Source organism: Pelophylax lessonae, assembly GCF_965119305.1.
Source record: "Pelophylax lessonae genome assembly, chromosome: 6".
Taxonomy (NCBI): domain Eukaryota; kingdom Metazoa; phylum Chordata; class Amphibia; order Anura; family Ranidae; genus Pelophylax; species Pelophylax lessonae.
In genome coordinates, this window is record NC_138773.1 from 261,340,095 (window position 1) to 261,368,018 (window position 27,924).

The following is a 27,924-nucleotide window of genomic DNA, read 5'->3' on the forward strand; positions in this document are numbered from 1 at the left end:
GTAACACTTGGTGATGTGGCGAGTCCCATAAGTGCAGTTCAAGCTGGTGCGGTGGCTAGCACAAGTAGTGTCCCGCAGCCACTAATAATTCGAAGACAGGCACAAAGTGCCCATAGTGTCCTTTCTGATGCGCTTGCAAATCTTGATTTGGAGCCCACCACTTCTGCAGCGCCCCTACTTCCCACCCCCCCCCCCCCCATTCACTGGTCAACCCGGAATTCAGGTGGAAACAGCTAATTTTACTCCCCTTGGTTTCTATGGGCTGTTTTTCATGCAAGATGTGTACAGATCAATTGTGGACCAAAGCAATTTTATATACCAATCAATTAATTGCTGCAAATCCAAATTTGACCCTTGCCAGAGAATTTGCATGGAAATGTATCACTGTTTCTGAATTTAAAACATTTCTGGGCTATCCCTACTCATGGGCATTACTAAAAAGCGTGAGTTGTGGTCATATTGGTCCACTGACCCAATTCATCATATGCAGTGTTCTCTGCTGCCATGGCCAGGACTAGATACAAGCAAATCTTGTGGTTCATGCACTTCAGTGACAATAAACTCTGTTGTCCTAAGGGTGACCCTGGATATGACCGGCTTCACAAAATTCGGCCCCTCGTAAATCACTTCAACCTGAAGTTTGAAGCCTTGTATACGCTCCAACAAGCTGTCTGCGTTGATGAGTTCCTGATTAAATTTTCTGCCCGCCTTGCTTTCAAACAGTTTCTCCCCAGGAAGAGTGCCAGATATGGGGTCAAGATGTATAAGCTCTTTGACAGGGCAGCAGTCTATACATGTAGTTTCCAGAATTATGAGGGAATAAATAGCAATGTTGAGCCCCCCAACTGCCCAGACTACATGGGGAGCAGTGGCAAGATTGTTTGAGACTAGGTGTCACCCTTATTCCAAAAGGTGTACCATTTTATACGTGGACAATTATTACACAAGTGTGCCACTTTTAGTCACTTTTACACAAGTGTGCCACTTTTAATTTTGGAATTGGCGCATGTGGCACTGAGTGACCTAATCCCTGGAGCTTCCCAAACGGCTTGTAGATTCCAGACTTAGACGGGGGGGGGGGGTGAGCCTGCTTGAAGTGCAATAAATTGCTTGCAGTGAAGTGGAGGGACACACAGAATGTTTACGTTCTGTCCTCCATTCACGCCGATATGACAGTCCAAATTGCAATTGCGACTGGTGTTGTTGAGAAGCCCCTCTGTGTCCACGAATACAACCTTAACATGAGACGGGTGGACTTCAATGACCAGATGATGGCGCCATACCTAATTGCCCATAAGGCCAGACGCTGGTAAAAAAAAGTGTCTGTATACTTATTCCAATTGCCTCTGCTGAACGCTATTGTGCTGTACAAAGCGTCAGGAAGAAGATGATCCTTCCTAAAATTCCAGGAAGAGATCATCACAGCCTTTCTGTATCCAGAAGGTGCTGTGGCCCAAATTCACAATCCAGATACAGTAAACCGGTTGCATGAGAGGCATTTTCTGGATGTTCACCTTGGTACCCCTACCCAAAGAGAGCCCCAAATAAGATGTTGTGTCTGTAGAAAAGACGTATATAGGCATTACACCTGCTATTTTTGTCCCTCCTGTCCTGGCCAACCTCATCTCTTTGTCGGGGACTGTTTCCATCGCTACTACCCACTAGTAGAGTATTAGCATAGGGTACAGCACGGCACAGTCTAAGGCACACTTTCACACAGGGTCTCGAAAGATGTTAGATGGCTTTGGCACTTTGAGAGATCCTAGCCTGGAATAGTTTTTTTACATTTACCAGAAAAGTTACAAAAAAAAAAAAAGCCCAAAATAGTTTTTATTAACCACTTCAGCCCCGGAAGGTTTTACCCCCTTAATGACCAGGCCATTTTTTGCGATTCGGCACTGCGTTATTTTAAAGGAAAATTGCGCAGTCGTGCGACGCTGTACCCAAATACAATTGATGTCCTTTTTCTCCCACAAATGGAGCTTTCTTTTGGTGGTATTTGATCACCTCTGTGGTTTTTAGATTTTGCGCTATAAACAAAAAAAGAGCAACAATTTTGAAATAAATGCCATATTTTTTACTTTCTGCTATAAAACATTCCCAATAAAACAAAATTAAATTTTTTTATCAGTTTAGGCCAATTTGTATTCTGCTACATATTTTTGGTAAAATAAATCCTAAAAAGCATATTTTAATTGGTTTGCACAAAAGTTATAGCGTTTACAAACTACGGGATAGATTTTTGGACTTTTTATTATTTTTTTTTATTAGTAATGGCGGCGATCTGTGATTTTTTTTTTTAGTGGGACTGCAACATTGCAGCTGACAGATCGGACCCCTAACTGACATTTTTGACACTTTCTGGGGACCAGTGACACTAATACAGTAATCCGTGCTAATTAATATGCACTGTTACTGTATAAATGACACTGGCAGGGAAGGGGTAATATTGGGGGTGATCAAAGGCTTAAATGTATGCCTAATATGCTTACTAACTGTGTGTGTGTGTGTGTGTGTGTGTGTGTGTGTGTGTGTGTGTGGGCGGGGGGTTCTGTGACAGGCACAGAGAGTTCGCAGTTTCAGCTTAGCTGAAACTGCTGATCTGTCCCTGCTTGTCTGACAGAAGATCCGCCTGCTTTGTTTACATAAGCAGGCGGGTCTTATCTCGGTTTCTCGGACGATCGTGGGAGGGCAGCGACAATCGCCACTGCTCCTCCCGTGGCACCGCCTCCTGCTGTGTCTAAACACAGCGGGAGCGTGGCTCTGGCGGCGCGTGCACGCCGCTGAAGTCACGTGCACTCCAGTCACGTAGTACTACGAGACTGGTCACAGCCGAGCCGCCCTGCCACAGTACTATTACGGCGGGCGGTCGGCAAGTGGTTAAGTTAATTTTCAGTTCTTACTCTACTTTTCTACTCGTTCTGCTTTTACTGTACTTTATAATGTACTGTTATACTGTAATGTTTTATTGTTACTGTTTTTCATTGTTAACCATCGTTTTCTTTGCAGATGCCACCATTCTACTGTACTGTATGCTATAATAATGTAATGTTTTATTGTTGCTGTGTTTTTCATTGTTAACCATAGTTTTCTTTGCAGATACCACTATTCTACTGTTTTACTGCACTGTATACTATTTTATTGTAATGTTTTATTGTTACTGTGTTTTATTGTTAACCATTTTTGGCTTTGCAGGTACGCCCATCAGCTGCAGCACTAATTTGTTTATTCTGACAGCAACAGCGTTTGCTCCCAGCATATACGTAAATCAATGATTGCTGCGCTGTAGGAGGTGATTTCACCACCACAGTTAAAAAAAAGAGCATATATGGAAAAGCATAGGGGATGGGGTGAATCGCCCATGTGCTTTGCCATATATGTTTTAACATTTCTTGGCAGAGACTTCTTCATCCACATCGATTAATGCGAATGGAGGAATCTGCTATGTTCCTTTTTTTTGGGCTGGGCTGAAAAAAAAAAACATTGCATGTATATACCCATCATTAGAAGTGGGTGGATGCAGGGAGGTCTATTAGTGGGCATACCACACACTTTCTGGTAAAGTTTTTACAGCCAGCTGTTGGCTTTCATGCAAAAGCAACCCTAGCAGATAATTAGCCGCTAGACTCTTTTTACAAGCAGTGGGATGGGGACAATTCAAACACCCCCCAAATGACCTCTTTTTGGAAAGTGGACACCCCAAGCTATTTGCTGAGAGGAATTTTGAGTTCATGGAATATTTTACATTTTGCCACAACTTTTGGGAAAATGTCAAAAATGTTTTTTTTTTTTTAGACAAAGTTTTCATTTAAATGATATTTCTCTAGCGCTCATTGACAGACGTAGTCCTCGGTGATACACCACCTTCGGGTTATGTTGCCTCCACAGGAGCAGGACTAGACAGGAAATTTAAAAGCTCTGGCCACACCCTAGGGGCAGTCCCAGAGGGTATATCCTCTCTCTCTCTGCCTCAGCAAATCAGTTATTTTCTGTCTAGTTAGGAGTAAGGACCTAGACACCTTGCTGGGATCTTAGGTCCTGGCAAGAATTTTTTTCTTAAAGGATTTTTTAGACAGCCTTTTTTCTCCAGTGTTCCTGTGAGATCTTCAAGCAAGAAAGCTGAACTGGGCGACGGGCTGGATGTTGAGATCCGGTGGTCACCCCAGTTCAGCCTACGAGCGCGTGCAGGCCATAGCTCCGCGCTGGGTCGGCCGCGACAAAGTCCCATTAAAAGGACTGAATCCGCGAGTTAAACGTCTCGCTGAAACGCCAAAGACCATGAGTCACGGCGTCCGTATCGGTCGACAGCCCTCCCGCCCCGGTGGAGAGGGGTACTGTCAGGAGTTGGTGCCCACCTGGTTCCGGTATGGTGAGTAGTATGTTCCCCCTTTTTCCCTGACGGGTTTTGTGGTGAACGCGGGCCCCTCTCTGTATGGTAAGAAAGAGTCCTTTCTATCCTATAACATGTCACAGATCCTCCTATTTTGAGTGTGATTTTATGTGTGCAAAAAGCCAGGAGGCTTGGTTTGGGAGCTAACAATCTATTGTATACATGTTTAAAAGATGTAATCTGTGGCATTCTGGGAATCTTATTGGTTAAGTATAAGCTACCTACCAGTCAGAAGCCACGGACATGTAGACTGCTTTCCAAATCAGATCTCCAGCTATCTCCATGCGGTCCGCCAGGACCGGTACCGCCAACCACGCCATATCCCCATGCAGAGAGAGTGTTGTGTGCCCTGCAGCACACCGCTATTCAGTACAGGCCGCCGCCATTTTTTTTGCTGGATCGCACGAGCCGGCATTTTGGCGTAGCCTCGTGTCTCCAGCATGGGGGCGGCCATGTTTGAGGTGATCCAAACACCTCGTGGAGCTTGGGGGAGGCGCCGGAAGGCGTGCAGAGGGGCGGAGCCGCCTCCTTTCTTCCTGGGCAGCCAGCCAAAAGACTTCCTGTTTGTCAAGACAGCGCTGTAACCTGTTGCAGTTAAACTCTGAGCATCAAGTGGTGAGCCTGGGGGTCTATCTCTCTCTCTCTCGATCGATAGGGATCCCTAGCAGGTAACACTAAGGGGTTTTTTTTTTTTTTTCCAATATTTTATTTATTCATTCAAGAAAGAGAAAAACAAAAACAAAAAGAAACTGACATTTCATATCAAAGTAATTACATCAATACATAGTCATCAACAATCAGTCATGTCTCTCTCAGAAACAAAAACAGAAGATAGGCATATAAACGCTCAATAACAGTATATCTATATCAGCAGGATACGAAGATATTGTCCTTCATTATGCAATCTGACATACCAAATTTTCAAAAATAATAAAATAAGCTATACAATTCCTGCATTGATAATATTGTTCATTATGCCTTCCTTTTTCTCTCCTCTCTCTTTCTCCCTTTTTTTTTTTTTTTTTTCCTTCCCTCCCTTCCCCTCCTCCTCCCTCCCTTCCCCTCCTCCTCCCTCCCCCCCCCCCATCCTCCCCTCCCCTTTATAATAGAAAGAAAGAAAAAAAAAAAAAAGGGGCAAGAAAAGAAAGATAGAGAAAAAAAAAAAAAAAAAAGGAGACACCCCGAACCCCATTTAATGGGGAAGGGGGTTATAGATATGCAAATTGTTATTCTCCCATGCACCCGCCTGTAGATTTCAAACTTGAGCTTTCCCCTGACTAAGCATGTTTCGTCCTCTCTCTGAGAGGATGAAGGAGTTCCAAGAGCCCCAAGTCTTCTCATACATTCCTTTTTTATGTAGTCTTGTGAATCGTAAGGGGTTTTTTGTGGCGCTGGGGGTCAAAAAAAAAAAAAAAAGTTTTTTTCTTTACTTTTGAATTATATTATCCAGGAAGTAACTGGAGTTATCATGGACCCTGCCACACATATTCCCCCACCTGTTTCCCTCGAGGGGGCCTCGGGACCCGCCGGTGCACAGAGTATAGAGTCATTTACAGCAATTTTGGAGTCTATGGTGGCTCGGGTGGAGGCGGCCTGTCAGGGACGGGGGTCAAGGAAGCGACCCCCGCCTACCCCTATACCATCTGACACCTCTGACTCAGATTCAGAGATGGTCACTGCAGTTGCAGGTTCCTCTGCAAGGGCTGTTATCCCAGGTAAAGCCCCCTCAGACAGTGAGGAGGACGCTTCTTCTCTTGCTATAATTCAGGAAGAAGCATTGGTGGACGCACTAGTTGTGGCAGTGCAAGAAACCTTAAAACTTGAGGCTTTACCGGCAGAGGCAACTGAAACAGAGATGCCCTTTGGTACTAATAAGCCCATCAAGTCGGCGAAGGCTTTTCCTGTACCTAAATGTTTTGGTAATCAGATTAAAGGAGAATGGGAGCATTCTAAACGTACCTTTACTATTTCCAAGCGTATTGCTAGACGCTATCCGTTTGAGGAATCCATCATTAAGAAATGGACGGTACCACCAGCCGTGGATCCGCCTATTTCCAGGCTGAATAAAGCCACGGTTATTCCAGTGGAGGACACTTCGTCCTTTAAGGATCCGGTGGATCGAAAGATAGAAGCAGAGTCCCGCACTATCTTTTCTCTGATAGGGTCAGCATTTAGACCAGTAATTGTTATTGGTCTAGTTTCCCAGACACTTACGGAATGGGCGAAAATGGTACGCCAAGATCTTAGGGGAAAAGATATTCCCCAGGAGACATCTGATTTGATGGAACAGATTATACAAGGGCTACGGTTTATCTGTGACGCAGCCTTGGACACTACTCCCTTGTTAGGGCATGCATCTAAGTTAGCAGTGATCCTCAGACGTGTGCTGTGGTTAAAATGCTGGTCAGCTGACCTAGGTTCCAAGAAGACCTTGACCAATCTCCCTTTTCAGGGGAATCGTCTATTTGGGGCCAACTTAGATGAAATCATTAAGGATGCCACTGGGGGCAAGAGCACTTTTTTGCCACAGGCTGCAAAAGCTAAGGGACCTCGCAACAAGCGAGGACCTTTCTTTACCGCCCATAAAGGGCGCCCGGCTGGTACTCCCGGGAAAGGCAAGACTCCTCCAGGAGGGTTCAAGAAGGGCTGGTCGGACAAGCAGAGGACCAACCCAGCCAAACCCGAAGTAAAGGAGTACACAGCCTGAAGGTGCGCCCCCACCCGGTTTCAGGGTGGGGGGACGTTTTCACCGGTATTCAGGACATTAGATCGAGCATCAACCACTACTACCGGTGCGATTCTTCCCTTCCAACATTTAAGTACCACAGGAAGCGGTAGTTACCGTTCCCTGAATAGATCTTTTCCTTTACCTTTTCCTAAGATTAGTCCCGATACCTCACAGGAATCGGATCTGATTGACCAGATAGGCCAAGTAGCCTCTAGTCGGGTGACTTCGGTCCCTGAGGTTCAACCAGAAAAGATCACCTTTCCTGATAACTATCAGGTATCTGATAAATGTGTGGAAACAGAAAACGACCAGACTTTCTCGGATGGTCGGGGCCAGATAGCTCTAGGGACGCCTGGTTCAGATCCAATCAGCGCCAGTGGTCCTAGAAATTCTAGGCTGGCCTCCTCAAGCCGGCCTGGCCGACTTGGACATGTTAGTCGCAGACGTTCCGTGGGAACTTCGTCTCAGGGAGTGTCTGTGGTCTCAAGGACCAATTTACCTTCGTGCTTTACAGTCGCTGGTTTTAATGGCCTGGCCATTGAGACCCAAGTACTAAAGGACAGAGGTTTGTCTACTTCAGTCATTCCTACCCTTATTAAAGCAAGGAAAGCGACTTCCAGCAAAGTCTATTATCACACATGGAAGACTTATATTGCGTGGTGCGAATCTTTAGGATTTCCTCCACGTACCTATTCGGTGTCTCGAATATTGGCCTTTTTGCAACAAGGGGTTGAGCAGAAGCTAGCCTTGAGCACCATCAAGGGTCAAGTTTCAGCATTAGCAATCTTCTTTCAGAAGCCTTTAGCTACCAAATCCTTGGTGCGGAATTTCATCCAGGGGGTGCGGCACCTGGCTCCTCCAGTCCGCGCGCCCTTACCGCCCTGGGATCTTAATTTGGTTTTGTCGGTTCTACAGAAACCTCCCTTTGAAAACATCAGGGAGATTCCCTTGCTTACTTTATCCCAGAAGGTGGTCTTCTTGGTGGCTATTACTTCTGCTCGCAGGGTGTCAGAACTGGCTGCATTATCATGCCAGTCCCCATACCTAGTGATTCATAGGGATAAGGTAGTACTTCATCCTAAGCCATCTTTTCTTCCTAAGGTGGTTTCAGATTTTCATCTGAATGAAGATATTGTACTACCTTCCTTGTGTCCTCAGCCCAAGCATCATCGGGAACATGCGTTGCATTCCTTAGATGTGGTTCGGGCAATCAGGGTATACCTGAAAGCTACGGAATCATTCCGTAAGACGGATTCACTTTTTGTGATCACGGATGGCCCCAGAAAGGGTTTGCCTGCATCTGCCGCGACCATTGCCAAATGGATTAGACAAACGGTGGTACAGGCTTATTCTATTAAGGGTCAGAGTCCTCCGTTCCCTGTTAGGGCGCACTCCACTCGAGCGCTCAGTACTTCCTGGGCCTTTCGCCATCAGGCGTCAGTGGTCCAGGTATGTAAGGCGGCCACTTGGTCGTCGGTACATACCTTTACAAAATTCTATAAAATTGATGTGACGGCATCGGCGGATGCCTCATTTGGCCGCAAGGTTTTGCAGGCCGCAATTTGAGGAGACCGGTGGTCTACCTCGAGGGTTTTTTTCTGTTTGAAAAAAAAAAAAAAAAAGAAAAATTTTTTCTCTTTTGTTGAGTCTCATCATTAAGGATGAGCATTGTAAACTTCTAGTTGGCACCGGTTGGGCCTTCTAGATTGGGATTTGATTTCATTTTCCCACCCCTCAGTTGTGATACTGCTCTGGGACGTCCCGAAGGTGGTGTATCACCGAGGACTACGTCTGTCAATGAGCGCTAGAGAAAAATGGATTTTTGTAAAATCTCTTACCGTAAAATCCTTTTCTCTTAGCTCATTGACAGACGTAGTCCCCGCCCCTCTGTTTTTTTGAGTTGGGTTGGGTTAAAATCTCTAAAGACTGCTTTTTCACATAACTGATTTGCTGAGGCAGAGAGAGAGAGCATATACCCTCTGGGACTGCCCCTAGGGTGTGGCCAGAGCTTTTTAATTTCCTGTCTAGTCCTGCTCCTGTGGAGGCAACATAACCCGAAGGTGGTGTATCACCGAGGACTACGTCTGTCAATGAGCTAAGAGAAAAGGATTTTACGGTAAGATTTTACAAAAATCCATTTATTGCTCAAACGTGCAATGGCCATATGTGAAATGACACCCCAAAATACATTCTGCTGCTTCTCCTGAGTATGGGGATACCCCATGTGTGAGACTTTTTGGCAGTCTAGCCATTTACAGGACCCCGAAAACCAATCACTGCCTTCAGACTTTCTAAGGGCGTAAATTGTTGATTTCACTCCTCACTACCTATCACAGTTTTGGAGGCCATGAAATACCAAGATAGCACAAACCCCACCCAAATTACCCCTTTTTGGAAAGTAGGCCCCCCAATGTATTTGTGAAGAGGCATGGTGAGTATTTTGAAGCTCTCATTTGTTTTGTAAAAATTCTTTTTAAGTTTTAAATTTTCAAAACTTTGTGACAAAAAGCGAGATCTGCAAAATACTCAACATGCCTCTCAGCAAATGGCTTAAAGTGTCTACTTTCCAAAAAAGGGGTCATTTTAGGGTGGTTGTGCTGTCTCGGCATTTAATGGCCTCCGAAACTGTGATATGTAGTGAGGGGGGAAATCAAAATTTACACCCTTAGAAAGCCTGAAGGCGATGATTGGTTTTTGGGGTCCTGTATGCGACTAGACTGCCAAAAAGCCTCACACGTGGTATCTCCATACTCAGGAGAAGCAGCAGAATGCATTTTGGGTTGTCATTTCACATATACCCTTGGCATGTGTGAGCAATATATCATTTAAGTGACAACTTTGTGTAAAAAAATAAAATGTAATTTTCCCAAAACATGTGGCAAAATATAAAATATTCCATGAACTCAACATGCCTCTTAGCAAATAGTGTAGGGTGTCTACTTTCCAAAAAGGGGTAATTTGGGGTGGGGGGGGGGGGTTGTGCTATCTTGGCATTTCATGGTCTCCGAAACTGTGATAGGTAGTGAAAAATTAAATCAACAATTTACGCCCTTAGAAAGCCTAAAGGGGTGATTGGATTTCAGGGTCCTGTACGTGGCTAGACTGCCAAAAAGTCTCACGCACGGAGTATCCCTATACTTGGGAGAAGCAACAGAAGGTATTTTGGGGTGTAATTCCACATATACCCATGGCATGCGTGATCAATATATCATTTATTTGACAACTTTGTGTAAAAAAAAAAAATATATATTTTTTATTTTTCAAACACCTGTGACAAAAAATTGTAATATTCAATTGGCTCAACATGCCTCTCAGGAAATTCCTTGTGGTGTCTACTTTCCAAAAAGGGGTAATTTGGGGGGGGGGGGGGGGCTTATACTGCCCTGCCATTTTAGCACTTCAAGGAATGAGATGGGCAGTCAGAAAGTAAAAGCTACGTAAGTTCCAGTATATACACCATAGTTTGTAGACGCTATAACTTTTGTGCAAACCAATAAATATATGCTTATTAGGATTTTCTTTTATCAAAGGCTTGTAGCTAAATACATTTTGGCCTAAATGTATGACAAAAATTGAGTTTATTGCATATTTTTTTAAAAGAAAATGTAGAAATTTTTTTTTTTTTTTCTCAATTTTCAATCTTTTTTTCCTTTTTATATCGCAAAAAATAAACTGCAGAGGTGAAAAACCACCAAAAGAAAGCTCTATTTGTGGGGAAAAAAGGACATACATTTTGTTTGGGTACAGCATTGCATGACTGTGCAATTACCAGTTAAAGTCACGCAGTGCCAAATTGCAAAAAATGGTCTGGTCATTAAGGGGGTAAAACCTTCCGGTCCAGAAGTGGTTAATTTGAAACTACCAGCTTAAAAAAACTCTGTCTCTCTACCTGCTTGATTAAATATCACATCCAGGTTGATTTTATTTATTTTTTTAGACTTTTGTATACAAAAACAATGATACAATTTCCCATGATGTTAGCTATTACTGTTCTATTCCCTTTAGGTGTATAGAACAGAAGTTTAAGCGCTGTCCACCTATGCCGACGACTAGCATCATAATTGTGTTCCACAATGAGGCCTGGTCTACTCTTCTGCGCACTGTATACAGTGTTCTGTACACATCACCGGCCATTCTTCTCAAGGAGATTATTATGGTGGATGATGCCAGCGTAGATGGTAAGTCGATTGGGCCTTAAAAACAAATTTGGTTTTACATCATTGTAATATACACTATGTTACCAAAACTATTGGGACGCCTGCCTTTGCACGCACATGAATATAGCACTGCCCCCTTGGGGGTTGCTTTTAATTGTATGTTCTTCTGTGCCGCTTTGACCCTGTGAACCATCCAGCCCTCCTGACACTCTAGGTTCAGACATGTTGTGCATACCTTTAAATGACACCGACACAATGCAGAAAAGTTTTAACTCCTTTTTAGCTTTGCTTTACTCAAGAAGAAGGCTTGAAAAGGGTATTAATCAACTACGCCCTGGATAACCAGCCAAGGTTCAGCTGAAATAACACTAAAGAACAGTTAATAACCAGTTCTAGTAACAAGTAAATACACCAATATACACAATATCTGTATCAGTAAGTGAATGAATCTCTCAGAAAGCCATAAATTGCTATAAGAAACACTCTTACCAATGGGGAACCCTGGGCCGACCTATAATACCTATATCCTAATGAGAGATGAGGTAATCTAGATGCCAGTAACGTAACCACTTTACCACTTTACGACCGCCCGCCACAGATTTACTGCGGCAGGCAGTCGCTCCCAGGCAAATCACCGTACATGTACGGCACTCGCTCTCTGGAGTCTAGGGGCGAGCGCGCGTTCGTCAACGGGGAAGCCGATGCACGGGGCAGGTGGCTCCGATTGCAACCTGACACCCATGATCGTTCCCCACTGAGAGAGAAGGATGGTCGGCTGTTGTAAACACAGCCGACCGTCCTTCTCCCTGGGATGATCATAGAGCCCCTGTGATCCTGCTATATAGGATCACATGTCTCTATGGTTATCTCGGAAGCCACCCCCCCACAGTTGGAATCACTCCCCTAAGCTCACATTTAACCCCTTGATCATCCACAGGGTTAACCCCTTCCCTGCCAATGGCATTATTACAGTAACAGTGCATATTTTTAGCACTGATTACTGTAGTAATGTGACTGGTACCCCCAAAAGTGTCAAAAATGTCAGTTAGGTGTCCGATCTGTCTACCGCAATGTCGCAGTCCCGCAAAAAAAACGCAGATCGCCGCCATTACAATTAAAAAAAATTTAAAAAACCATAAAAATTACATAAATCTTTCCCGTAGTTAGTAGACGCGATAACTTTTGCGCAAACCAATCAAAATACGCTTATTGCAATTTTTTTTCTTAACTAAAATATGTAGCAAAAAACAAATTGGCCTAAAATGTTAAAACATTTAGATTTTTTTTTAAAAATATTTTTTGGGAATGTCCTATAGAAGAATGTGAATAATATATTGTTTTTTTTTTTTTTCAAAATTGTCGCTCTTATAGCGCAAAAAATAAAAATTGCACAGGTGATCAAATACCACCAAAAGAAAGCCCGTCCCGCCTGGGCTGAGTCTGCAGACAGCTGGGTGGTGTGCAGCAGGCTGCAGTCTTCTCTCTTTCTTTCTGCGGCAGACCGATGCACACACAATGGATCCCGGGATACAAAAGAGTATGGGCCTGGTCAGCAGACCCCTTTATAGTCTCTCCCACAATTCTCCACTGGAGCGAACGGCCTGCTAGGATGTGTAGTTCCTAAACAGTTCAGCAGTGCAGTATTATCCTTTAAGAAGACTACAGTTCCCACAATGCTTTTCTTCCAGTCTCAGAAGTATGCATGAAACCCGAGACCAACACTAGAGGAGCACAGAGACAGTCTGAAAGAACAGAGAATAAGTCTGCAGTGTCGGATAATGGTAGCCCGCTCTCCGGCTACATGAACTTTAATGGCATCCCAATCTTAGTCTGTAGGGTTCAATATTGAGTTGGCTCACCCTTTGCAGTTATAACAGCTTCAAATCTTCTGGGAAGGCTGGCCACAAGGTTTAGGAGTGTGTCTATGGGAATGTTTGACCATTCTACCAAAAGCGCATTTGTGAGATCTGGCACTGATGTGGACAAGAAGGCCTTGCTTCAGTCCGGGGTTCTGCTTGTTTACGGATGCACCAACATTTCATGTGTCTCTGTTTCCCCCGATTTACTCATTGCTCCATTGCACTGTGACCCTACCTCTTACACTGACTACGTTTCACTGCCCACAGCCGGTTTACCCTGATGGTCATGTGTACTCCATGCTGGACGGCGGTTCTCGACGTGTGTCTGGATCGCCATGTGCATGCGTGCGCACCTGGCCCATGTTGCCGTTGAGATATTGGACCATTCACTGAACTTTTTAGATGCACCTTATATGCAAAACACTAACCCTTTAAGTTTAATTTTATATGCACACATGGGGGGTGGCTTAGAACCTCTGTCAGGTTTTATACTGTCTCTGTATCCCTGTCTCAATGACAATGGCTCCATTCATTTGTTGTCCAACTGTCACAAGGATAGCAGTGAGCTGAAAAATCCCCAACAGAGTCACATTTAGCAATAACAACCTGAAAATATTCTTACACTTTCAGGTCTATCCAAAACTAAGAAGCAGAGTTAGAGTTATGTTTTAAGCACTCCACTTCCAAACCTGTTGCTAAAAGATAAGGGTTCCTAGCAGTTGGGCCGAGGGGGCGGCAGGCTGACCGCACCATACCCCCCCCCCCCGGACCACACCATGTCGCACACCATATCCCCCCACCACAGCTAGACAGAGGAGAAGAGAGAACAGACAGACAAGCAGGACTGCCCCCCCTGCTCACTCATCCTGGCTGGATGCAGCAGCAGGCGGCGACGACAGCTTCTGCTTCTTCCCTGACTTCTTCGTCTCCTCCCTCCTCCTCCATGCCCAATGGCATGGCTTCTCCTTTCGACCAATCGGGAAACGGGTCTCAAAACCCACTTCCTGATTGACCAGGAGGAGGATCCGTGTGATTTTTCATTCGCTAATGTCACCTAATTGGGTGGGCTCGGGGCGCACTGCTCTGCGCCCCGAGCCCACCCTTTTTTTAGCCTGTGAAAGCCTCTGCTCTAATCACATGGTTAAAAAAAAGCCCCATTGAACTCCATGCGTCCGTCTCCCCACATGTAGATTAGGGGGCCGGACGCATGGATAGGGGGGGCAGCGCCCCTGTGCCCCATATGACCAGTCGCCACTGGTTCCTAGTGTAAAGCTGATCATAGACCATAATAAGTGATTTGAGATGCAAAGACTTTTGACCACTCTTTGTGCATCCCTAAAAATAAGCAGTTGCAATGCATGACTTGTTCATGTTTATAATTGTAAAGAGAGGGGGATGAAGTGCATTACAGAGTCCTTGGAAAGTTTTAGCTATTGGACAAGGATTTTTTTTTTTTTTTTTTATAATCTTTTTATAGAGTATGAAAATGAAAAGACAAAGTAACAAAATATCATGAAAAGAAAATACAAAGACAGCCACACAATCGTTCGCAATGATAGCAACACAACCCTCATTGACAAGGTCAAGCACCATAAAATGCAGGTTTCAATCCGAGTATAAAGCGTAGGGACTGCAGAGAGATTCTTAGGTCTCAAGCATATACGTATTGGGGCACAAGAACGTAGATCAGAAAATGGACAAGGATTTTCCTTCTCCAGTAAGTCACAGTCAGTGCCATGTGGAGGTATCTTACCATCACTGCCAGGGAGCTTTACAAAAGCTTTTGTCCCAGTCACTCACTGTTACTATACCCCAGCCTCCAGTGCACAGGGTGTAGATTATAAGGGTCCAAACCCCCCTCCCTAGAGCACAGGCATGTAGCCCTAGCTCTAGGTTACTTTAATGGGTGTGAGCTGCACAGTTTGGGCATCCTTGCGGCAGCTTACTCCTCCTCCCATGGGCCATAAATAGATGGCTTTCCGGGGAGAGACGGTGAGCCTAATTAGTCACATTGAGAGCCAAGCTTTTTGCCCCAAATCATGAGTTATACTGGCGATCAGTGACTTGTATAGTTGTGGAATGTTAATGAGGGACAGAGGTGGACAGCATTTCTTTATATTACAAAAATGTGGTTTAGACACTTTCATTGTTTGAGAACATCAGGATTTAAACTAAAATTGTCCTTTTTAACATTTTGTTGCAAGTTTGTCTTTAACATTTTTTTAATTTTGTCTTTGGAAGATTATTTGAAAGATAAGCTGGACGACTATGTGAAACCTCTGCAGATTGTCAAAGTGGTCAGACAAAAAGAAAGAAAGGGGCTTATTTCAGCCAGACTGCTGGGCGCCTCTGTAGCAACAGGGGACACATTGACCTTTTTGGATGCACATTGTGAGTACAAGAATGATTGTTTTGCAAAGTGATGATAAAAAAAAAAAAATTTCTCTGAATTTAAAATCAGTAAGTAAAGTTTTTTTCATAATACCTCTGGGTAGGAGGTTAGCTTTATCCCGATTGGCTAGTGAAAGTAGGGAGTTGGCAATCAATGGTGCAAGAAAGCAGTCAAGGTCAGGGATGTTTCAAACCAATTAGGTTGTCCATTTGTTTTTTTCGTATGTGAGTAGACCATCTAAACTCTGAGTTTGAACCAAGACCTAAGTACCAAAAAGTGTCAGTGTTACCCATTTATTCACCAAGCTTTTTATATATATATATATATATATATATATATATATATATATATATATATATATATATATATATATAATATATAAATATATATGAATAAAATATATATATTTATATTTGCTATGTGGTGTTTAACAATGTCCTGCTGTGCTGATATTCAAAAAGAATGCAATGGGTATTATAAAAAAGGGTTCTATTGTCCACCAGCAATGGATAGAGCAATCTGCTCATGGTACATATAAAGATAGTCTGATCGCTGCGTACAGTGCTTCAGTGCTGTCTATTTTAAATTCCTATTTCCTAGTGTCACTGAGGACACTTTGGGCAAGGGGGATATCCTGCTAGCAGTTTTCTATTGGTCATACTGGATACTAAAAGAGCAGATGTGCCACTGATACCAACTGTAATTTTGTAAACTAAGTAGCCCAGAGATGCTCCTTTAGTCTGTCACCAACCTATCCAAAGACCCATCTATATATGTATAATAGACCATGTAGATGCTATGGGGACCTAGAAGGCAAACGTCTAATACTGTGCGGCTGAATAATGGTGAATAATTCACATTAAATAACTTTAGGTTCCTTTGGTTGGATCCCTGTGAAATCAACTACTAAGCTGTTGTGCTATTATTTTAGAATTCAAGCCATCCTCATTGCAGGATTAGGTTTAAAGCATACTTGGGGCATCTTGAAATCTTATAAACTGGCCCGTTGTCACTACAAGATGTCTTAATGCACGTTATCAGTTTATTCCAAGGGTGTGTTAAAAACCTGAGGCACTCTATAATTCTAATTGGGACCCAGAACTTTTATAGAGGCAATCTGGCCCACTCCTCCTACTTACCACACCACTCTGTTGGTCACTTAACCTAATGAGTGGCTTCCATGATGACCAATTGGGAGGTGAGGGGGGTAGCAACAGGCCAGAGTGTCATCATGTAAGCCTTGGCTGAAATTTACATAATGGAACATGCCAGGTATTTGGGTTCCTGAGCCTCTTAGATAATAGCATCTAGGGTGCTTCCCTAGATGCTCTTGTTATATATTTCTGGAGCCAGATTGGGATATTTCAAGGTCAGTTTAAGACTGAGCAAGGGGCTCCGTAACGATGTATGGATTGACCCGTATTGCATATGCTTACCCCTTCATCCAGGGCTCCCCCCCCCCCCCCGTTTCATAAAGTGATGTATTCTTTATCTTTCCCTCTATAACTGCAGTAAGAGGCATGTCTTGTATTTGGGATTACTGAACTTTTTTAGTTGCTGTAAAAGTCCAGCTGGTTTTATATTTTACTGCAGAGGACTTGTAATGAAAGGCTCAGTTCATCCATTATATGCTTTCAACATTACATTTTGTGAACACAAAACACTAATTACAAGTGCAAAGCAATTCCAGTGACTGTGAATGGATCTAGTTGTGGTTCTGAAGCACCTGGCAGTCTTCATTGCGAAAAGAGAATGAAAGCATAACTCACATAGTTTATAATTCATCTCCTCTGCTTGTTCCAGGTGAGTGTTACCATGGTTGGCTGGAACCATTACTGTCAAGAATTGCTGAGAACTACACTGCGGTGGTGAGCCCAGATATCGTCACCATTGATCTCAATACGTTTGAGTTTGCCAACCCTTCCCCATATGGAAATAACCGCAATCGGGGGAACTTTGACTGGGGTCTTTCATTTGGATGGGAAAGTGTACCCAGTTTAGAAAACAAGAAGAGGAAAGATGAAACCTATCCAATAAAGTAAGAAACCATTATGACGATCCTGGTAAATAACACGAGTCAACAACTGTAAATTAAAAGTATTCAAGGTTTCAGAACCATGACCATTTTATAAATGTTTCTACACAAGATTTACATAGCATTTACCCAGGATTCACACATGTTTATAATTTAGATTTATTTGGGAACATGTGTAATTTCTAGGTGAAAGTTGTGTGAAAACATGTATAAATATACCACAAACTGTTTAAACAAGAATGGTCTGTTTACATTACATAGCAACTCAGTACTATTGTGAATTTCCCTTTGACATTGGAGGTCCAGATGTCTTCTAATGCAGTTCTTGGACATATGAAACTATGCAAAGGGAAAAATTCCAGATGATCAAAATTATCACAGAGCTCTATAGGTATCTGTATCTCTTCTAAAACAGAATCTACCCTAATGGTCCTTCAGATCAAAGCTGATTTAAGAAATGGTCACAAAAGGAAAGATCCCCTTACCAGTGTTTTCCAGCACAGAGGGCAAGAGAGATCAAACAAGCAAAAGGAGCGCAGGATCCTCATTAACATGGCAATATAAATTTATTGAGAGGAAAAAATAACACACCCACAGTAAAATTCTTGAAAATCAGCATGGGTAGTAGGATTCACCAAGATGGATACAAAGCAAGGCTGTGTGCAAGAGCAGCAACTCCAGATCTGGCCGGCATCACAGGGACCCCCCGACAGCTGTCAAAAATACTGCCGACAAACCGCATTTTGTGCTGTTGCCTAATGCATCTTGGTGACCTCTGGTGGAAAGAGGGGGACAGTAACATGTTTCGAAGGACTCCTCTGAGGTCTGAGAAAGAAGGGATTCCTTCTATACTCTGCTTCGTATCTATTTTTGGGATTCCTACTACCCATGCTGATTTTCAAGAATTTTAACTGTAAGTGTGTTATTTTTTTCTCTCAATAAATATGCACTATCATGCTAATGAGGATCCTGCGCTCCTGTTTTCTTGTTGTTTGAGCTACCTTGGATCATCCCGGATCTCCACTGGAAGCTGCAAGATCATCAAATAGATGCTCCTTGATCATCTTTCTGATCAGATTTAATTTTATTGATATTACTGACACTGGACATTGAAAGCTGGGGCTTGTAATGCTCTTTGCTGGTTACTTAGGGACAGGAGAGATGAGCGTGGAAGCAGTCTAGATTGCCGTTTTCTCTGTGTTTGCAAGTGGCATCTGCTAGCATGACATTTTTTAAACCGTAACCAACAATCGTATCCTTTTTAATGATAGAGTCCAGTCCTCTATGTTCATGTAACACATGTTTTCGTGTTACTCTGTTTATGAATTTAAAAGGTTACTATTTTTGAACTCGAAGACTATTGGCATTACTTTCTTTATCATGGAAAAAAAAAAATGAGAGGTTTTGAAGCTTAATGACTCTTCTTGGAAATGTATTTTAATTGATGTCCATACTGGCTTAACTTCTGACTGACGCCATTAAAACAGACAGGAAGGGAAGAAATATCTTCTGAATGAGGACATGGACAGCAATAATAACACATTTTCTAGTAAATTAGGAAGGTTTAGAACCTCTGACAGGATTTTTTTTGTTGCTAGACCAGTTAACGGAAGAACCAGTTATTGCTTCTGTTAAATAAAATTCTGGGATAATAATCTGTTCCGATTCTTTCAGCACAGTGAATCTAAGCCCCGATGAAGGGAGATCTTATGTATTCTCACATAAAACGTGTTGGCTGTCATTCTTTTAATGATACATTTATTGTGACACATAGGAACATCCGGACTAATCCACTGCCTAGCATGCTCTTGCTTTCACACACCGTTTTATTGCTGTTGGGGTCCCTTTTTCAAAGAGGATTGTAACCCTTCCACATAACTTGGATAGGATAAGGGATTATGGGATGCCAGTGTGACGACAACAACAAACTTCTGGGACACTTCCTCTTTTTATTTCCACCTGCACAAACTTTGTTCCTCTTTGCACAGCTTCTGCTTTTCCTGAGGGAACTGACAGGCTTTTTTTCAGCTCAGCAACAGCCCATTACAGGCAGGAACTCTCAGTCCCTTTGTGAAATAGCACATATGGAGTGAAACAGCATATCACATCTCCTTCTGTTTCCCTGTGGCCACTGATCCCGGTTCCACCGCTTGCAGAAAATGCTAGCCTGCTGGCTGCCACCAGCTGCACCTGACTGCTTTCCTCTTCCCAGTCCTCTTGACTGACAAACACATGGAGATTCCACAGGGCAAGGTTAGATGAAGATTTGGCAGTCTTCAAAAGCGCACTGCTACAGCTGGTAGCCTCTCCCCTTGTCGTTCACTGCACTTTGCTGATCTACTCACTGACTCTCCGGCTTGAATACCTCCAACTGCCTCCTGTGGTGGGATCCTTTCAGGCCATCCCTCCGAACTCCAGTCCGATGTAAACCCCCCCCCCCCCCCCTGTGGGGGACCCTCAAGGGCCACCAACAGCCTCCTGCAGCACTACTTCTCCATCTTCTACCTGAATTGCCTGCTGGCATGGGTCATGTCTATTTAAGAGCTTTTTTGGTTCCCTGTCAGGCCCCCAACCTGGGGATTGCTCAAAGGCCCCTAAATATTAAAGGCAACCCCTCCTAGCCTCCTCCCACTACCTTTTAGAACATTCTCCAACATTCTAGAAATGGGGGAGCGGCAGGTGCAACAGAGAGTTTCTAGGAGAAGTCATCCGACCCTGGCCTCTAATAACCCTGACCCAGATTCAATGATGATTGATTTATCCAGACTATGTTTTTACCTGTGCTACACTTCTAGTAGCACACACTAGAGGGTGCTACAACATTATGACCACCCACAATAACCTGATGAAGCATGGACTCCACTAGACCTCTGAAGTCTGCAGTATCTGGCACCAAGCCAATAGTAGAAGATCTTTTAAGTTGGGAGGTGGGGCCTCCATGGATCGGATTTGTTTTTTCCTGGCACATCCCTCAGATGCTCTATTCGACTGAGAGCTGGAGAATTTGATAGCCTAGTCAACACCTCAAACTCGTTGTTTTGTTGCCCAAACCATTGCTAAAGCTAAACTGAGCAGTTTTATTTTGCCATACAGTAGGGCTGTGCCCGCACTGCCTGGGTTAATTGCTTGTTTATGTCTAGGTAATCAGAGAGCCAAGATATATTCACTCACCTAATCCTCTGATACTCCCAGCACTCACCTAATCCTCTGATACAGCCCAGCCCTGCTATGTCTCCCCCCCCCCCCACAGTCTAGCAGTTTTCAGCTGTGGAGTATTCCTGATGTCCTCATGCCCAGAGACCAGCTCTGGACATGAAGACGTCAAGAACAGTCCAGCGTTGGACATAGGGGAGCACCGTTTTCTGGTGGATCAAAGGATAGGGTGAGTATAGGCTCTTTGTTTAGCCATAGACTAAATGAGCATTAATCCATGCAGTGCGGGCACAGCCACACTGCATGGGAAAAACATTCTGACTGGAGTTGGGCTTTAAAATCATCAGACTAAGCCACCTTCCTCCATTGTTCCATGGTCAAGTCCTTTTGCTCGTTTGCCAATTGTAGTCGCTTTTGGGTGTGGCCAGCATGGGCACTTTGACCAGTCTGCCCCATATGCAACAAACTGTGATACACTGTTTGCTCTGACACCTTTCTTTTAGAACCAGCATTAACTTTTTTAGCAGTTTGGGCTACAAAAGCTCTTTCATTGAATTGGTCTACACTGACCACCCTTCGCTTCCCATGTGCATCAATGAGCCTTGGCCACCCATGACCCTATCGCTGGTCTGACTGTTTTCCTTCCTCTGACCACTTTTGGAGAAGGTTTCCCCCTGCAGAAGAGAGAGAGAGATCATGTACCCATAAGAAAAATACAAAGATTTTCCTGGCGCTAATAAGATATAGTCCTTTCATTTGGCTCCTATTTGGATAGCCAAAAATAGTTCACAGTACCAGGGCTAGCCTTGAAGGGGAAAGTGGAAGCTGCCTCCAGAACATGCAATGAGAAGAGAAGAAACAGGCACCTCCTGAGTGCAAACTGTAAGATAATTTAATAAAAACTTCATACATAAAACTCACATAAACGGATAAAAAACAGGCATTTTGTGGGAGAAATTGTTTCCACGGAGACCTCTGCGGGTGTAAGGGCTACACAAGCCCACGCTGCAGCAGTTACATTAGTTTCAGGAGTTGTTCAAGCCGGCTAGATGGTAGGAAAGGAAACTTAAAGCAAGGGCTGGATCCATGTTGGAACGCAGGAGTTGTTCTGGCCAGCTGGAAGGCAACGTTCACTAGAGAGACGTCATCCGAGTGGACACTGCATTCCAACATGGATCCAGCCCTCGCTTTGAGTTTCCTTTCCTACCATCCAGCCGGCTGGAACAACTCCTGAAAGTAACGGACTGCTGCAGTGTGGGCTTGTGTAGCCCTTACAACCGCTGAGGTCTCCTTGGACACAATTTCTCCCATAATATGCCTGGTTTTCATCCTTTTATGTGAATTTTATGTATAAAGTTAGTATTAAATTATCTTACAGTACGCACTCAGAGGCGCCTTTTTTTTTTTCTCTTCCCATTTCATGTACCCATAAAGGAGGGAGATGGAGAATGACACCTGCGAGGAGCAGGAGGCCATTTATCACTATCAGAATGTAAAGTCGTCTGAACCTGGGGGTTGACCTGAAGACACCAGCACTGTAGTATACCTCCAAAGGACTTACATTGGCATGGGAGTGCCTCTCAAGGACTGTGATTTCTTGGACTACACTTTAGCAGGTATGCCGGGTCAGCTCTCAAGCCTGTAGTTAGTTAGGGAACTGGGAAAGAATAATGATTTCATCCATTGGACTGTGAAATGTCTATTTTGCCCTTAAGTAAAGTATTGAAAGGTTGTGTTGTCCTTGCCTGGTCTGAAGTTACTATAGGGATGAATCTCAAATAACTGGCACGCACATAGTCACTGAGTGGATCAGCAAATTGGGGTAAGAAGACATTGGTGTGGAGTGATTAAGTGTGAAGACAGAAATGGCTGCCTAGGGTGATGGAGGTGTAATAAGCAGCCTGTTAGAGGCCGTTCCACCTATATCAGTGAGGGAAATGTTTTCGGCACTCCTTCCACTAGCGGTCTGTCCCCCACAGCAAGGGGAGCAGGTAGCACTGCAGAGGTTCCCATCCTAAACAGAGGTTCGGAGGTCCAAGAGTTAAGTTGAGTGTGAAGTTACGTGTGAAGCTCCCTGCAGATTGCATGGAAGGCCCACTCCGCTACTGGGGATTAATAGTGAAAAACGCTGGACTGGTGGTTTGTGACATTGGCTCCTAAAGGTAGATTAAAGAGAAGGTGTGCATTGTCACTTAGAGTTAACTGGGAAACAGTTAGAGTGTCATTGTGCATGGTGTATGTTCATCTCTGAGAGTATTCCCCCATGGCAGCCTCAGGGCATTGATGAAGATGACCCAACCAAAGGTACCCCATGTGTGCAGTAAAGTAACAAAATGCCTAGCATAGCCCAGAAGAACCCACCCCAGGGTAGGTCCCTCATGTGACCCTTGCTTGTCGCCCAACAAGCAGGGAAACATGGAGGACATAACAAACAACCACCACCCTACCCTTACAACCATGCCTCTTGGTGGACATAATCTTAGTGTATTGTGTGTGTGTATATATGTGTGTGTGTGTATGTGTGTGTGTGTGTGTGTGTGTGTGTGTGTGTGTGTGTGTGTGTGTGTATATATATATATATATATATATATATTTATTATTATTATTATTTTTTTTTTGGTTGATTCATCAATACTGTATGTATTAAAACTGCAAATCTTCCTAAAGATGATTTCTTCTATGTCATTGTAACTGAATTGTTTTCATTTTTTTCATTTATACAGGACTCCAACATTTGCTGGGGGCCTTTTTTCAATCTCCATGGAATATTTTGAGCATATCGGAAGTTACGATGAAGATATGGAAATCTGGGGAGGCGAGAACATCGAAATGTCCTTTAGAGTAAGTATATTGTACTAATGTGGTTTCGGTGGGGCTGGAGGGAAGTGGTTGTTGGTGTTAAGTCTGATAATCATTGCTTTGTGCCCAGCTGTGTTTACTACACTGTGCTACTGCTGCCACATTATTCTGCTAAACGTGAAGCTTGTGTTATTTGTCTGCTTATTTGTTTTACTGAAGCTTTCATATGTATCATTTATGAGCCAGAGCATTAGAAATGGTTATGTAGATAGAATGTCGTTTACAGTATTCACATCATGAAAGTATATGAAATGAGTGTGTGCCAAACATAAATCCTATGGTAAAAATATACCTTTTCCATGTACCAAGTCGCCGTCATTTTTGCCATGCAGTAGTGAGATCCTTGGTTCACATCCCAGCATGTACAGAATTTATATCGTCTCCATGTCTGCTTTTCCTAGCTACTAATGTTTCCTGCCACAGTCCAAAAATATACTGATAGACCAACCCAAACTGTCAGTTTGTTATCCTTGCATATTTATTTGACTGTCAGAAGGTAATAAAGTCTAAGCTCCTGTTATCTTTTTAATAGAGAACTTTGCTTAGTCACATATAGTCACTTTTTTTGTGAATTTGTATTAAAAAATTATTTTATATATATATATATATATATATATATATATATAAATAACCCCTCCTCCCATGCCTTAAATCAGTGTTGGCCAACTTTCTTGATATGGGGTTCTCATGTGTGGCCCCTGACATCACTAAAGGGCCACACATAATATTCTGTGAATATTCATTAGCCACCTCCGTTCCGGAAGGTTTTACCCCCTTCAGGACCAGAGCATTTTTGCTATGCAGCACTGCTAGAAATCATCACTATAAGAAGGCGATAGGGAAACGCAGATCAGTGTCTGCAGGGGTCCCAGGTGCCGCAAAAAAGTGACCAAGGGCCACAGGTTGGACCCCATGACCTTATAAGTATATATAAAAAGCAATTGCAGAAGAGTGAAGCTATTGCAGTAAATTATATATATATATATATATATATATATATATATATATATATATATATAATATATATAAATTTTTTTTTTTTTTTTTATTCAAACCTTACCTGTGTAATTCTGGGAATAAAGTTTAAAGTGTTACCAAACCCACAAGAGTAAATCAATCTGTATATGCAGTAAAGCATGCTTGTTATACTCACTGTGGAACATAAGGCGTTAATCCTCCGGATTGTTTAAAAAGGCTGTTTGATCCTGTCTTCTCCGATCCTCCCCTTTTCCACTGTCCCCAATCCATCACCTGATAGAGAAAAGCCTTTGGAGTCACTCTGCACATGCTCAGTCAGTGGAGAATAAAAACTTCTTCTACAAGCTTTAACCAGACACTGATAGAAGTCACACTACTGTTTTTTACTGCTGATGAGAAAAGGTATTTAGCAGTTTATATTTACTAAAATAATTGCATTTCCATGTTTTGTGTACTGTGGGAGACCAGATTTAGACATTGCAGGTTCTGAGTTTAGTAACACTTTGAAGAGTAACTCTACTTTTGTTAAGAAAAAAACATTCCTCTCTGGGTGTTCCATGTGCATTCCGAGGATTTTAAAGGAGTTGTAAAGGCAGAAGGTTTTCCATCTTAATGCATTAGGATTAAAAAGCCTTCTGTGTGCAGCAGCCGCCCCAGCATCACCTAATACTTACCTGAGCCCCATCTCTATTTAGCGATGTCCACAAGTACCTCAGCCATACGGGACTCTCCCTCCTGTTTGGCTGAGACACAGCAGCGACACCATTGGCTCCCACAGCTGTCAATCAAAGTCAGTTAGCCAATCAGGAGAGAGAAGGGGCGGGGCCAAATGGCATCTCTGTGTCTAAATGGACACATGGAGCTGCAGCTCTTCTCGGGGACACTTGATAGGAGGGAGGGGCCAGGAGCCAAGACGAGGGACCTAAAAAGAGGAGGATCTGGGCTGCCCTGTGCAGAACCAACTGCACAGAGTAGGTAAGTATAACATGTTTGTTATTTTAAAAAAAAATGAGACTTTACAATCACTTTAACAAACTTTGTTGCAGATTCCTACTTTTTTTTTTATTCTGAAGCAATCCCTGTGTGTTTCTCTGTGCCCATTTTCTGAGTTAATCTATTGGGAGTGGATTCATAATTATCAACCAGCTGCTGCACTTGCAGGTCTGTAATGAGGAAAATGTCAGGTCAGGGCCTTTATCTCTTTAGATGTGATTTCCTATTAGGAGTATATCACCAAAAATGAAATTTTTGTTGCAGGGGATGCCAAAAATCTGACTTGTATCTTACTGCAGACTTCTGGAAAAATCAATAAGCCAATCACACAAACAGGAAATTTTTCTGGGGGGGCATTTTGTATACATTTTGTGTACAGAAAGCCTCCAGGGAGCCAAATTGCATTGCATTTTGCAGAAAATTACAGCTGCTACAGATTGAAAAGGAAAGGTTATTTTGAATAACCTTCAATTACAATATGATTTGTGTCACAATTGTATATGCTATATATATATATACAGTGGGTACGGAAAGTATTCAGACCCCCTTAAATTTTTCACTCTTTGTTATATTGCAGCCATTTGCTAAAATCATTTAAGTTCATTCTTCTTCCTCATGAATGTACACCTAGCACCCTATACTGACAGAAAAACACAGAATTGTTGACATTGTTGCAGATTTATTAAAAAAGAAAAACTGAAATATCACATGGTCCTAAGTATTCAGACCCTTTGCTCAGTATTTAGTACAAGCCCCCTTTTGATCTAATACAGCCAGGAGTCTTTTTGGGAAAGATGCAACAAGTCTTTCACACCTGGATTTGGGGATCCTCTGCCATTCCTCCTTGCAGATCCTCTCCAGTTCTGTCAGGTTGGATGGTAAACGTTGGTGGACAGCTATTTTTAGGTCTCTCCAGAGATGCTCAATTGGGTTTAAGTCAGGGCTCTGGCTGGGCCATACAAGAACAGTCACGGAGTTGTTGTGAAGCCACTCCTTCGTTATTTTAGCTGGGTGCTTAGGGTCATTGTCTTGTTGGAAGGTAAACCTTCGGCCCAGTCTGAGGTCCAGAGCACTCTGGAAAATGTTTTTGTCCAGGATATCCTTGTACTTGGCCGCATTCATCTTTCCCTCGATTGCAACCAGTCGCCCTGTCCCTGCAGCTGAAAAACACCCCCACAGCATGATGCTGCCACCACCATGCTTCACTGTTGGGACTGTATTGGACAGGTGATGAGCAGTGCCTGGTTTTCTCCACACATACCGCTTAGAATTAAGGTCAAAAAGTTATATTTTGGTCTCATCAGACCAGAGAATCTTATTTCTCACCATCTTGGAGTCCTTCAGGTGTTTTTTTAGCAAACTCCATGCGGGCTTTCATGTGTCTTACACTGAGGAGAGACTTCCTTCGGGCCCCTCTGCCATAAAGCCCTGACTGGTGGAGGGCTGCAGTGATGGTTGACTTTCTAAAACTTTCTCCCATCTCCTGACTGCATCTCTGGAGCTCAGCCACAGTGATCTTTGGGTTCTTCTTTACCTCTCTCACCAAGGCTCTTCTCCCTCGATAGCTCAGTTTGGCCGGACGGCCAGCTCTAGGAAGGGTTCTGGTCGTCCCAAACGTCTTCCATTTGAGGATTATGGAGGCCACTGTGCTCTTAGGAACCTTAAGTGCAGCAGAAATCTTTTTGTAACCTTGGCCAGATCTGTGCCTTGCCACAATTCTGTCTCTGAGCTCTTCAGGCAGTTCCTTTGACCTCATGATTCTTATTTGCTCTGACATGCATTGTGATCTGGAAGGTCTTATATAGACAGGTGTGTGGCTTTCCTAATCAAGTCCAATCAGTATAATCAAACACAGCTGGACTCAAATGAAGGTGTAGAACCATCTCAAGGATGATCAGAAGAAATGGAAAGCACCTGAGTTAAATATATGAGTGTCACAGCAAAGGGTCTGAATACTTAGGACCATGTGATATTTCAGTTTTCCTTTTTTAATAAATCTGCAACAATGTCAACAATTCTGTGTTTTTCTGTCAGTATGGGGTGCTATGTGTACATTCATGAGGAAGAAGAATGAACTTAAATGATTTTAGCAAATGGCTGCAATATAACAAAGAGTGAAAAATTTAAGGGAGTCTGAATACTTTCCGTACCCACTGTATATATATATATATATATATATATATATATATATATATATATATATATATATATATATATATATATATATATATATATATATATATATATATATATATATTTTTTTTTTTTAATTTGCTATTTTTTCCCCCCACGAAAGTGGAATTACCCTTTAACCTCCCTAGCGGTATTCCTGAGTGTGGCTCGGGGTTAACTTCCAGTACCAAAAGCGGTAACCCCGAGC

The 27,924-nt window shown here is 43.1% G+C and overlaps 1 protein-coding gene across 2 annotated transcripts in view; it reads left to right on the plus strand.

The window, feature by feature from the left end:
- Window positions 1–27,924, plus strand: part of GALNT3 (polypeptide N-acetylgalactosaminyltransferase 3) — a 124,395-nt gene that overhangs the window by 58,323 nt on the left and 38,148 nt on the right. For both annotated transcript variants that reach the window (XM_082262405.1, XM_082262406.1), the window contains exons 3-6: window positions 11,124–11,296; window positions 15,376–15,525; window positions 17,330–17,564; window positions 23,438–23,555. In XM_082262405.1, coding sequence (XP_082118531.1) covers window positions 11,124–11,296; window positions 15,376–15,525; window positions 17,330–17,564; window positions 23,438–23,555 — 676 coding nt within the window. The remainder of the gene's footprint in view (window positions 1–11,123; window positions 11,297–15,375; window positions 15,526–17,329; window positions 17,565–23,437; window positions 23,556–27,924) is intronic.